This window comes from Crassostrea angulata, chromosome 6, assembly GCF_025612915.1.
Source record: "Crassostrea angulata isolate pt1a10 chromosome 6, ASM2561291v2, whole genome shotgun sequence".
NCBI classification, from domain to species: Eukaryota; Metazoa; Mollusca; class Bivalvia; order Ostreida; family Ostreidae; genus Magallana; species Magallana angulata.
This window is the reverse complement of record NC_069116.1, coordinates 24,357,724-24,371,793: the sequence shown is the minus strand read 5'-3', so window position 1 is coordinate 24,371,793 and position 14,070 is coordinate 24,357,724. Positions and strand designations below refer to the sequence as shown.

General features: G+C 31.8%; 1 protein-coding gene across 2 annotated transcripts; it reads left to right on the top strand.

The window, feature by feature from the left end:
• The first annotated feature begins 4,704 nt into the window (after window positions 1-4,704).
• LOC128190378 (uncharacterized aarF domain-containing protein kinase 5-like) lies at window positions 4,705-13,793 on the top strand. 2 transcript variants are annotated; one of them, XM_052862404.1, is made up of 13 exons: window positions 4,705-4,808; window positions 6,050-6,361; window positions 6,724-6,988; window positions 7,367-7,507; window positions 7,803-7,916; window positions 8,016-8,147; window positions 8,369-8,452; window positions 8,671-8,752; window positions 9,125-9,295; window positions 10,120-10,330; window positions 11,707-11,781; window positions 12,209-12,421; window positions 12,630-13,793. In XM_052862404.1, the coding sequence occupies exons 2-13, from the start codon at window positions 6,087-6,089 to the stop codon at window positions 12,643-12,645; spliced, it is 1,779 nt and encodes a 592-aa protein (XP_052718364.1). In that variant the 5' UTR covers window positions 4,705-4,808; window positions 6,050-6,086; the 3' UTR covers window positions 12,646-13,793. The 2 variants fall into 2 exon arrangements, with proteins under 2 accessions (XP_052718364.1, XP_052718365.1); XM_052862405.1 differs by lacking the exon at window positions 10,120-10,330 and adding an exon at window positions 11,150-11,327 and having other exon boundaries at window positions 12,630-13,791.
• The last annotated feature ends 277 nt before the right edge of the window (window positions 13,794-14,070 follow it).

Genomic DNA, 14,070 nt, shown 5'->3' with positions numbered 1-14,070 from the left:
TCAGTAACAAGAATTAAAGCAGTCTTGGAAATCGGCGTGGCACTTGTCGTAGCAGTGTTTCTGGTTGATGATTTCTAAGGTGCCATGACACCCGCCGATACACATGTTGTGACACGTGGCCCTGCATCCAATGGAGATGTCCTCACACTCACAGTTACACGACTTCCCCTCGTTCCAGACGCTACAAGCCATGGCTACACTGGTCACTAGGGCTGTTATCACGATAACTACTAGGGCTAACCTGTGAAAGATTAAACGCACGTTATTGAAAATGAGGAGAGTCATTATGCAGTAATCTATAAATACATATTTTACGCTTTTCCTTGCTTAAAGGGACCTGGACACGATTTCAGATGAATATTTTATTTTTGATTTCTATGTATAAAATAGTTTACATTTGTATTTCGAATGATTCACCAAAATTTGGATGTTAGAAGTCATGTTACAAGCGAGATACAGAGGAAAGAAGTGGTAAACAAAGCTCGAGTCTTATATTTGTTTACAAATACTGTAAAGTAAAGAAATTGCCATTCCTTTATCAAAATAACTTGTGAAAACAAGATAGACTGATTCACTGGGTTCAAAAATAATTTCATCACAACAAACAGCAACATTAAGTTGAAATTTATACCAGTACAACCAAAATGTAAACATTAACAGGACTCGTGCTTTGTTTACAAAACAAAGAATTCTAACCTCTGTAACACGCTTGTAACTCGATATTTGACTTTCAAATTTTGTTAAAGCATTGAAAACAACTATATTAACAATTCTAGACAAAATATTGAGAAAAAAAATTGGAAAATTATGAGCTGAAATCGTGTCCAAGTCCCTTTCTATGCATTTGAAGCAAATAAACAAGCTTAGTTTTCTAAGAAAAAATTATTAATACATGTTAAATAAAATGAAAAATTATGAAAACTTAAAATAAGTAAATTGTTAATTGTAAATTTGGATGCTATAAATCAAATGAATTATTGAAACAATAGAATAACCTGATGACTCCTTTCCCCATTGTTATGGCTGTTTATTTTATATACCTTGAAGAGATCTAGATAAGACACCAAAGACATGTACAAATAGAACACAGAATCATGCTGAGAACTAAAGACGTCCGACCGTACATATACGTATGAACAACTGAATAATGGTATTATTCTTTCTATGGATTACAGGAATTGCAAAAGAAGTTAATTTTGATATTTGGTAAAATAGAAATTTATACCCATCACCTTGACAGTCTTTAGAGCATCAACATTCAGGCATGCATTGAAAGTGTCCATTGATAATGAGAATTGAGGCCTACATTTGCTATAAACTATGGTGGCATATCTGTGCCCCCTGTGTGCAAGTTATTTTTCTATCAAATATGTCGACATACAAAATAAATATGTTGACATGCAAGATAGTTATGTCAACATGCAACGTAACTATGTTTACATGCAAGAATATTGCAATCAAATAAGAATTGCTATGGTGGCATATATCTGCCCCTTGTGTGCAAGTTATTTTTCTATTAATTATGTCGACATGCAAGATAGTTATGTCAACATGCAACATAACTATGTTGACATGCAAGAAAACTGCGATCAAATATGAAGAATGATAAAAAATCTCAAATATCGCTAGCATGTGACATCCATGATGCTAGATGCTATATATTTATGTCGACATGCAACTTATTTCTGTTAACATGCAAAATAAATATGTTAACATGCAACATATTTATGTCGACATGCAACTTATCTATGTTAACATGCAACTTCTTTATGTCGACATGCAACTTCTTTATGTCGACATGCAACTTATTTATGTCGACATGCAACTTAGTTATGTTAACATGCAAGATAAATGTAAACATGCAACATATTTATGTCGACATGCAACTTAGTTATGTTGACATACAACTTATAAGTTGCATGTCAACATATATATCTCCCATGTAAACATAACTAAGTTGCATGGCAACATATTTATCTCGCATGTCTAGAATAGTAAGTTGCAAGTTGACATAAATAAGTTGCATGTCGACATAAAGAAGTTGCATGTCAGCATGATTATTTTGGATGTAAACATAAATAAGTTGCACTCTCGACATAAATAAGTAGCATCTAGCATCTTGGATGTCATATGTTGGCAATATTTGAGAATTTTTGAGATATTTTATAATTTTTATTTGATTGCAATTTTCTCGCATGTCAACATAGTTATGTTCCATGTTGACATAATTATCTTGCATGTCAACATATTTATCTTGCATGTCGACATATTTGATAGAAAAATAACCTGCACACAAGGGGCAGAGATATGCCACCATACATTACAAAAAAAGATGCTAGATGCTACTTATTTATGTCGACATGCACCTTAGTTATGTTAACATGCAATATAAATTTGCTGACATACAACTTATTTATGTGAACATGCAACTTATATATAGTTTTGTTCACATGCTACTTATATATGTCAACATGCAACAAAGTATGTTGACCTGCAAGATAAATATGTTGACATGCAAGATAAATATGTTGATATGCAACTTATAAGTTGACATGCAAGATAAATATGTTGACATGCAAGATAAATATGTTGATATGCAAGTTATAAGTTGAATGTCAACATAACTAAGTTGCATGTCGACATAAATATGTTGCATGTCAACATATTTATCTTGCATGTTAGGATAACTAAGTTGCATGTTGACATAAATAAGTCGCATGTCAACATATTTATCTCGCATGTTAACATTCATAAGTTTCATATCGACATAAATAAGTAGCATCTAGCATCTCGGATGTCACATGTTAGCAATATTTGAGATTTTTTTTTTTTTTTTTGAATTTTTTGTTATAATTCTTATTTGCTTGCACTTTTCTTGCATGTCAACATAATTATGTTGCATGTTGATATAATTTTCTTTGCATGTCAACATTTTATATTGCATTTTACATATTTGATAGAAAAATAACTTGCACACAAGGGGCAGAGATATGCCACCATACTAAACTACAGACTATTTCATATTTACTGGCTAGGAATATTTTAAAATATTATAGCATTTGTATAAATAGAAAATTCAGTTGTCTTGAAAGTACGTACGAAAAACCTACATTGATTGATATAGAAATAATGAGGTGTGGGTAAGGTTATTGACATAAACATATCAGTTTACACCATGATAATTCCCCATTAATATAAATTATGTAATCTTAAAGAATGTTATTTATAATAATTTACATGTATACAAATGTTGTACGAGAAAAAAATTAAAAAAATAAATAAAAGGAGTTGGGGACAAGCCTGATTAATATGACCTGACCTAAGTTGTTGTTTATGGCGAAGTCTCGTTACAACCGAGAAATCTCGATGGGACGTTGCACATCACACAATCGATATTGAGGTTGTATAATAATCAATGATTTAAAAAAAAGTACATGTATACAAAACACGCATGAAATATAAGTTAACTCATATATAAAACAACAGAAAAAAAATACAAAAATGTTATTGTTATTAATCAATATTCTTAAATAAAAATCTAAGATCTAAAATTTTTCCAATTCCCCCAAAAGGAGACATAGATCTGATATATGTACACGTATATCATATAAAGGATATTTTGGGAATATGCATTTAGAATGTCATCTGTATAATGTGACCGTCTAGAGCCATAAAATACTATACCTTTTTATTCTATACAGTATTAGATTCTTCAAAAAAAAAAATCACAATGTACACAGAAATATTATATCAGTATCAAAACGTTTCGAGATGCTTTTACATGTACCAAAAAATGTAATATATTAAAAGTGATTTTGCGTCATGTATAATGTTTTATTACATACTTAGTAATAAATACAGGTTTTTTGCACATGTGATACAGATGACATCACAAAATCCGCATCGGCCTCCGGGGCTGATACAGGTTATCAGCCCTTCAGGGCTGATACGGATCCGTATCACCCCTTGCGGAACTCCTCGATCTGCCTTTTTTCGCTTCGGCATTTTTCCATGTTTACAGATGAAAAATAAAACATTTTCAGTTACAGTCGACATTTTTAAGTGCAGTTAAAAATTTCAAATGCTAGCAAATGTTTTAAAGCAGTCAACTTTTAAAACCTGATAAAATTCCGTTCTGAAGCTTCATGTTTGTTAAAACAAGAACTAATATTTTTATTAAATACATGTATATGTCCAGACTTTTTTCAAATGATATGATAATCAATTTGTTCAAGTTGATGGGTTTTCTTTTTAAATTTATTACAAAGTATGTAATAAATATAATAATAGATACCCTTTTCCATATCACAGCTTGTATCAGCCCTCGACCAATATCAACCCTCGGGCTGATATTGGAGTCTCTGGCTGATACAAGCTGTGATATGGAAAAGGGTATGTATTATTCTCTATTTATCTTCTAACGTTGAATTGGGTATGGCATGATATATAAATTTCAAACATAGTACTTAGCAAAAACGAGTCGGCGGCGAATTTTTTTCATTTATAACACAGAAAATACATGTAAAGAAAAAATTTTAAATAATGAGAGGAAAAAAATTATCTCCATTGTTAGCATGATTAAATAAAAAAAACCCAATGTGATTTAATTGGCAAATATTTAAATTGACGATGACACTCGTGATATTAACAAAATTGGTACCTGCTACTCGCATCGAAAGGCACGAGTTAATGTCCCTGAGAAGAGTTCTTTTGATAGAGAAGGTTAAAAACGTCGAGGTTACACAACGACAGTCCGAACTCCGATGTCTGTCTGCTTTTGGTTAACCGTGTCCATGAACTGGATCAAGGTAACAATTTTACAAGAATAGGATTTACGTTATAATGCGAAAAAATAAGAAGCATTCAGAATTTATAAAAGGCCTAAACATACTAAAACCCACCCCGAGCATACTGATATTAACTGATGAAACAGTGTGCATGCAATGAGAAACAGGCTTTCATCATGTAAATAATGTTTTGCAATACATAAAATGATGGGAAGTGCAGATACAAGGAAAAGGGGTGAGCTCTTGCTCTGTTTTATATGTATACATAATCATGATAATAGAACCAGAAGTAAACAATCCAAATGTTGCATCTCAAAACCCTTTGTTAATTGCTTTGGTTTAAGTAATTTCTTTCAACATAGTGAACATACCAGGGACATAATTATATAATACTATATTCTGTTAGTTGCTTCCATCACTTTATGATTATTTTTAATAAAAATACACATACCTGTGAAAGAAATGCTGTTGAAATCGATAAAAGGGAAAATATCCAAGATATCTTCATTGACAAATTATCATTTTTCACTCATAAAAGTTCACAGGAACGAAAACAAATTTCTTATGGAGATTTATAATGGAAAATGTTTACATCTTTTCTCCATTCGGAAGTACTCGGGACACCTCGCACAATTTTTCAACGTTATCATCCGGGCTTATTAATGGCTGATGCAATGCAAAATCTCCATAGAGTTTTTATTTTGGGATGTGTATTGAAACCTGAAGCGGTAGAGGGGGCATTTCAAAACACATAATCTGGACATTTTTCATATTAGTGGATGAACGTAGTTTGAGCACAAAGGTATTCATGATTATCGAAATATCAAGCGAAATGTGGTGGAAGCAAAAACTCGGGACAGAGTATAGAATATATATAGAGTATATAAACAAGTGATAAATCCCTGAACATAATTTATTATCCATTCTGCAATAATATTTTTATGATAAATTAGTTATGGTGATTTAATTGCACAGATATTATAGATTTCTTAATATAAAGTTGAAAAGCATGTCTTGCTACATGTAATATTGCCATTATTGGTTATATAAATGATAAATAAAATTCATATTTTGTTCTCCATGTAATATAGATTTATTGATTGATAAATCCACACCCTGAAACTTTTAAAACTCTTAATAACTATAAATAACTCTATCTGGATGACTTTGATTGATTATTGCCAAAGATTAATTATGATTGTTTAAAACTGATCTCTGATATTCTAAAGCTAAGATTGACAAATACTCTTATTGCTTAACAGACCAACTAAGGAATCATTAATATCTTATGTGTAACAAATGGAGAAACTTGTGCTGAGATCCTGCATCAAATGCCAGTCATTAAGGTTCTTCTCCTCACCTACTCAACTTTCCACTCATTGGGTCCACACAACCGCATCCTTGAGACAGAAGGCTGGCGGTGGCAAAGTCGGAGGTTGGAGGAGGATCAGACGTGGTCTGCTCTATGGAATCGGTGGTGCTACAGCCTCTAGTGGTATTCTGTATGCCATAGCAGATGAACCCCAGAGGCGCAAAGTACGGGTGCTTCTAGGAGGAATCAAAAGATTTTTTAGGTTAGAAATAAATCTGCCATGTAGATGTTGATTGTATACTTGCTGGTACATTTAGATGGGTTTTGGTGAAGGAAAATTTTAATGTTTTTCAATGGTATCCATCAAAGTCTAAATGTAAAATATGCAATGGTGATTATAATTTTGTGGTAGAAATTTGAGTTGTTATACAATTTAACAATTTTAGCTTACTGGTGCCTTGCAGCACATAATTTCAAACTATCAAAATCTTATTATATAATATATATTATATAGTCACCAGGCAGTATCTATCTCATCAAAATGCTGTAAGAATATTTGCTAAACTCTAGGAAAGTATTCCTTTACCAAATAGTAATGTAGATTATATTTTTTATGATTTTCAGGTCACTTAAAATAGGAACACTGATTTCTCTTGATTACAAATATAACTTATGGGGCATAGCAGAAGACTCAGAAGAGTATAATGAATTAATAAAGCCTTGTCATAAGAGAGCGGCCGAGCGTCTACTTGAAGGGTGTTTAGCAAATGGAGGCCTTTATGTAAAACTTGGACAAGGACTGGTGTCCATGAACCACATACTGCCCAGGGAATACCTGGAGACTCTGGTAGTTTTACAAGACAGAGCTCTTCCAAAGAAACCTCATGATGTGAGTTGCATATAAAGGATTAACAAATTTTGAACATCCTGTAACCCTTTGACTTAAGAATTAATTTGCCGCGCACATCTTCCAATTTTATAAGATTAACTTTTACATTCTCTCATTGATTGATCATATTAAACTAGTCAGACAAAAAATCAAATTCCTCTAATAGATTTTCTATCTCTTTGTAAGAATTCATTTTTTTTAAAAACTGTTTGTGAAGAGTCTGTGTCAGGGAAGAGATTTTTGATACTTTAAGTGGAGGAGTCAGACCTGATAGAGATAAAATTCTAATGAGATGAAACGTAGTACTGGTAGTCTGACATGAGCATGTTCTGAAAAAAGAAATAATTACTTCAATTGGAGTGTCTGATATAATTTCAGATAGAGCAGCTATTTCAAGAAGACTTTGGAAAACAACCTCAGGAATTTTTCAAGAAATTTGAAGAGGAGCCAATAGCGGCTGCCAGTCTAGCTCAGGTTCACAGAGCAGAGACTCACGATGGACAGCAAGTGGCTGTCAAGGTTGGTTGATTAATCTTACCAAGCTTGAAACAAAAGGCTGATAGTAAACCAGTGTTGAAAATTATAGCAAAAGTGTTCCAAAAATGATTCAGTTACATTGTTTTCCCTTACATCAGTCGTGAAGATTAGGAAAAATTAGATTTTTGTTTTTATTCTGGTAATTTGCCTTGGAGTATTTTTTTGTGACTATATGCTTTATTACATGTATTTCACAGTAAGGTACATTTAATATTTTGAACATGAGCACCATGACTTATAAACGAATTGAAAATGTGTAATATTCTGTGAAATACAGGTTCAGTACATAGACCTACAGGACCGGTTTGCTGGTGATGTCTGGACCTGTGAACAGCTGTTGAAGTTGATTGGTTGGATGCATCCAAAGTTTGCATTTGCCTGGGTTTTGCAGGTTATTAAGTTTTCAGTTAAAAATAAATTTTACAGTAATTTAATTACTGGTTAAAAAGTTGGTAATTCAGTCTTATGCATGTATTTTTCTTTCCTACAGGACTTAAAAGATACCTTAGTCCAGGAGTTAGACTTTGTGAATGAAGGAAAAAATTCTGAGAGATGTCAGAGCGATTTAAGCCATCTTAAATATGTATATGTGCCAAAAGTTCACTGGGACAAGACCTCAACTGTACGTACAAATGATTTACAAATTTGGTTTATTGAAATTAAGGTTACCATTTTCTTCTCATCTGCTAATCTGTTATAATTTCTGTCCATCCTTTTCTCTGCTTTGCTTTTGACCATCTTAATGTTTGGTCCATGATATCACCCTTTCACATTCATACACCTCTATATATAGTGTCAGTAAAAGAAAACAAGTGTTTGATCTGTTGGATTTGTTATTTTCAGAGGGTGCTAACTGCAGAATTCATTGATGGGTGCAAGATTAGCAACAAAGATGCCATAAAAAAGATGGGGCTTTCATTGTATGATGTAAGTTATTGAAAGATATACTTATAACTAGTACTGTAATTAATTAATGCTATAGGTTAGCAGCAATGTACCCCATCTTTCTCCTGAACTAAAATAACCAGAGATTAAACTACATGTATGTAAGAATGCAAATCTGTGTATGATAAAGTGTAATTCATGAGTAGATTGCCTTATACAAATGTGTGTACAAAATGATTCCAGAATTTTGTTTTCTGTAGGTTGACCAGAAGCTATGCCGGGCGTTTGCCGATCAGATTTTCCTGTCTGGCTTTGTACACGCAGATCCACATCCAGGAAATGGTAAAAAAGTGTTAACAAATATATTAGTCATCCATTATTCTAATTACAAAAGCTCGCTTTCATTTTAATATGCCTTTGCTCTAATTATAAGAAATGTTAGTAAAACTTAGAACACAACTTACACAAGTGGAGTTTTCCAGTATTGAGACATATTGTTGTCTTTAATTATGTTAAAAAAAAAATGTAGTAGTTTAATATTATTTTAATATACACATTCAACTGATATTTTTTCTTTCCTTTTTTTTTAGCAAGTTAAGAAAGCAGTGTTTCCTCTTTTTAATTGGGATGCTCAATTTTGACACTACCCTGTATTAAACAAAATATTACTCAAATTCTATAAGTGCCTTAAATTCTTTTTTGTATCCTTTACAGTGTTTATCAGAAAGGATGTGAAAGGTCAAGCCCAGCTAGTGTTATTGGACCATGGTCTGTACGACAAACTGACACAAGATGATAGACAGTCCCTGTGTAGTCTGTACAAGGCCATCGTACTCAACAAGGAAGACAACATGCAGAAATTCTCCAAGGCCCTAGGAGTGGATGGTAAATGATAGCTAGGGACAAAAAGGGCTGTACTATTTCAGATCAAATATCTTTGGGGTTTTCTTATGGGGGTGGGGTGGATGGGTTTCTGTTTGAGAGTAGAGCGTAGTAGCACATACATGTATTGTAAAGTGATAATACAGGGATGGTTTTGGTTGGGTGGTCAAGTACAAAAGCCCAAAAACATTACTGACACATCACAGAGACTGCTGTCTCTATACATGTTATGGGTTTTGGATTACACATATTCTTAAATTTATTGTTTGTTTATATAATTGTAATACATGTATTCATGAAGAATCTGTAATACACTGTAAATGTGTAATACATGGTATATGACTATTTGATGTACCGGTACAATTGCAAGTTAAGCTCTTACTGATAAATAATGGTATGGTATTATATGGTAATTGTTGTAAATATTGTTAATGCAATGTCAGAGAAAATCTTTACTTTTTGTTATAAATATTTCTTGCTTTTGATATACTTTGATATACTATAATTGATGGATGAAGGGAAACCTTTAGCTTGAAAATCTTATTTTGGCACTACAAGGGAAATAACTTGGGTGAATAGGTTTAGCCAGTGACATACATGCAAATGTATTTTCCTATATTCAGTACAATATACAATGTATCTGCAATGTTTGAATATGATAATATATTCTTACTAAGTATATATTCATATGTATTTACCATTTATTTCTGCTTCTTAAAATATACCATACTTCATTTCAGATCATGGAAAAAATTTAACCAAACTTTACACATGATGAGGCGTACCATCCATCATAAACTAACTTCAATTCTGTTTACTTTTATTAGACTACCAGGTATTCTGTCTCCTCACCAAACAAGGTCGGGTGCAGTTTGACAAGGCCCCTCCTTTATTTCGACACAAAATTTTGTCCAAGAAGGAATATTACGAGCTCTCTCCCGAAGTCAAGGCTGAGTGGCTGGAGGATTACCATGCTCTGCATGAGCGAATCCGTCTAGTGTTAAGACAGATGCCTACTGGTCTTTTCTTTATTTTTAGGTATTAAACCATAAAAAACTCTCCTTCCTGTGTAATCCGTAAAATGCCAGATTGAAGTTAACTTACTGTATACAGCTTTAAAACTTTGCCATCTTTTTTAATTTAAAACTTTTGTTAATTCATGAATTACATCCCTTAAAATTTGAATTTTTTGAGTTTTGAACAACATGTATTTGAATTTAAAGACGTTTTTTAAAATAAGATTTAAGTGCAGTATTATATTAACAAGTGTAATTAATGTACCATCTAATGGTAATTGCAATATAAGTAAAGTTGTATATAGTATTTTATATGTTGATTAAAATCACAATTTTAGTGTGTGTGGTTTTGCAATGCTGTAAATATGGGTATAAAATTAAAAGATTTAGACTGTATTCGTGGATATTTCCAAGTGCTGTTAATCAAAGGAATCCAAAATGAAAACAATTACCATATACAGGGAGATTATTTATACCTTAATTTACCGGTAGTGCTATTTAAATAAATAGCCTTGTGCAGAGTATACCATGTTTACAGTATTTTAATTAATTTGTTTGTTTTAATTTTAACATATCATTTTAGTTTTTATGTTCATGCATGCAAATTAGTAAGCTACCTGGTATAGGTCTCATATCAAACCAGATTTACAGCAATGCAAATACGAAGAATTTTTCTCACTGGTATAATGAAATAAGCATTTTTAAAAAATAGGTTTTCATTAAAAGTTTCAGGTCTGCTTGGCGGAATTGCAGAGTTTATTTATTTTAATTAATTAGAGCAAGGACATTAACTTGGAAATTATAGTTCATGAATGATGGATTTCAATGCTGTATGTTTTAGATCACGATGTATTTTGTGAAATTCTGGTCCAGCGTCCTGTTAGTAGGTCGTCTACTTATTTGCCAAGTCACATGACCAAAGAAGATCTCAAACATATGCAATATATGGCACAGAAACATTTTGATAAAATCATGCAAGTCTTAAAAGACATGCCCAGGCCTATCATACTTATAATTAGGTTAGTTTTTACACTTGTCTGCTTCTGCAAATTTTGCTCCATTTTGCTGAATGCTTATTTCGTTATATGAAGAGAAATTTCACTTGCATTAAAAATCTCCCAGTTGTATGTTGTTTCACATTTCTTTTTGCTGCTTGATCTATATTCTGTGTTATTTGAATTTGCTCATTTTAATTATATATAGTAAAACATAATCTTTAAACTCTGCCTAAGATTTGAGAACCAACATATTGTAAAATCCACAAATATAATGAATTTATAAGACTTACCATAAAAAAAATTACTTTAAAAATATTGTATCCAATATGCTTTCCAACTATAATTGTTTATGTATTTTATACAGCATCCTATATTCCTAATATGTCTTGAATATTTATAGGAATATGAACACCATCAGGGCAATTTGTCAAGAACATGGTAATCTCATAGACAGATATGGGATTATGGCAAAAAGGTAAATTTTAGATTCAACTGTATTTTTACTTGTTGCCCTGGTATTTTTTTTTTTAAATAAAAACTTAGTAAACGAAGAAATTTCAGTTGGGTCCAACAATGGATTTGACTTAGCTGCACTAATGTAGATCCTCCAATTTTTTTATATCTGATGTTTACTGGTAAAAAAAAATCGAGAGAGGGCTACATTATTGCAGCTAGATTTGACTATGCAATTGAAAATAAACAAAACATATTATCAGACCACTGTTAAAACAATAGTACTGGTATACAGTTCTATATATCAGATAGCAGACCAACTTGTTGTTTAGAGACTCTTAAATGCTTTGGATTTATCAGCATTCTTTATTAGATGATAACATGAACAGTAAAATGGTAACATTGATGTGTTCAGAAAATATTTCACTGGGATATCATATTTTTTTCAGTGCCATACGAGGGGCACGGAAGTTTGGTATACAGGATATCTCTTGGACGGGGAGGATCAAGGCTTGGCTAGAGATGATGAATTATGATTTCCGCATAAAAGCTGAAAACTTCAAGATATGGATAGGCATTGTTTATCTGCGTATTCTTGTCTGGTTAGGAAGAGTGCCATCTTTAGAAGAAATTCGATCAGTCATAGAAAAAGAACAGAAAAGGTATGAGTTCAGCAATAGTCCTAAAAATATAAATGATTTAAATATTAAAGAAAAAATATATGAAAGTTCAATAAAAATGTTAGCTGCAATAATGTAGCCCTCTCTTTTTTATATCTGATGTTTATACTCTCAAAAAAAAAAAAAATTGGGAGAGGGCTACATTATTGCAGCTATAAAAATGTACTTAATATGTATATTTACATTTTAGGTTAAATCCAGTGTGAAACAACAAACAATATAGGAACAAAGTGATAAGAGTTTATGTATTTTATTTTGTGAATTTGTGAATTATTATATTTATACATATTTTAAGACTGCTGTACTATCGGTATATGACCGAGCTATTTTTAAACATTATGTACATGCATTTGAATTTTTAATGATCCATGTTAAATCAGGGATAGAAATGACATGTTCTTGCATGTCTTTGAAATGTCAGTAGACTGACAATTTCCAAAATTGTTTTTTAGTAGCACGTGAAATGACTTAAGCCACATGTCTATAATTATGCAAAATCCATTAAATTTAATAGCAAAAATTAATTTTTGAATGCTAGTAAATTTTGTTCTGTTAAAAAAGAAAACTTTTAGTTTAGCTAGTAAAGTACTACAATAATTCTATAAAGTTTTCCGATCAAGATATATTCTCTGTCGTTTATTTTTATTTTGAAAATAGTTTAAATGCCACAGAGGCATATATTTGAATATAATATATATTTATTCAGAATTTTTGTTTGTTATACCTTGAGCATCTTTATTTATAAATACCGGTAAATTTTATAAGAGTAAAACATGCATACACTTACTTTAACCATCTTTTATCATATCAAGTAATAAAAGTGATCATATTAAAAACTTGTTATTTTTGTGATATCATAAGAGTTCACATGCTCACAAGCACATGCAAGCACTTGTATGTGTTATGAATATTAACAGTATTCCATTGTATGATAATGGCCATATGATACACTTTACAAAACCGACATTATCACAGAAAAAAGGGCCAGTGTTACAGCATATGAAGCAGTTGGTGGATGTATTTTCATTGAAGTACTGATAATGAGTACATCTTAGTCATTTATGAAATATTGCATGGGTATGTTAAGTCATATCCACCATTTAAGATACCATGCTGTAAACATTACATTTGGCTGTATATTCTAATATTTACATTTTCCAGTGTCTTTGTCTGTGATAACGCTACGTATCGATTTTGTACTACATGTATATAACCCATACCGGTAACTTCAAATGATGCCAAATTGAGGTGCCAGCGGGGTTTGCTTATTTATATTTAAATATTTAATCGTACGATGGTTTAAAATAAATTATATAAATATTAGTATTAAGGAATCATTCTTTGAGTATTATGAGGTGATAATTTTGGTCTGGGCATGATCAAATCTATCATAAAGCCCTAGCTTTTGGCTTTATTGGATTTGATCACGCCCTGACCAAAATTATCACCTCATAATACTCAAAGAATGATTCCTTATTCCTTAATAAAGCCTTTATGGCAGAATGCAGCTTAATTCTGCTAAATGAAGGTCATTGCTAAATATCTTCCATATATATGAGAATAGGAACTTCAGGAAAACATTCAAATCCATGCCAACTTGTTGAAAAACTATTTCGCACCAAATATTGTCC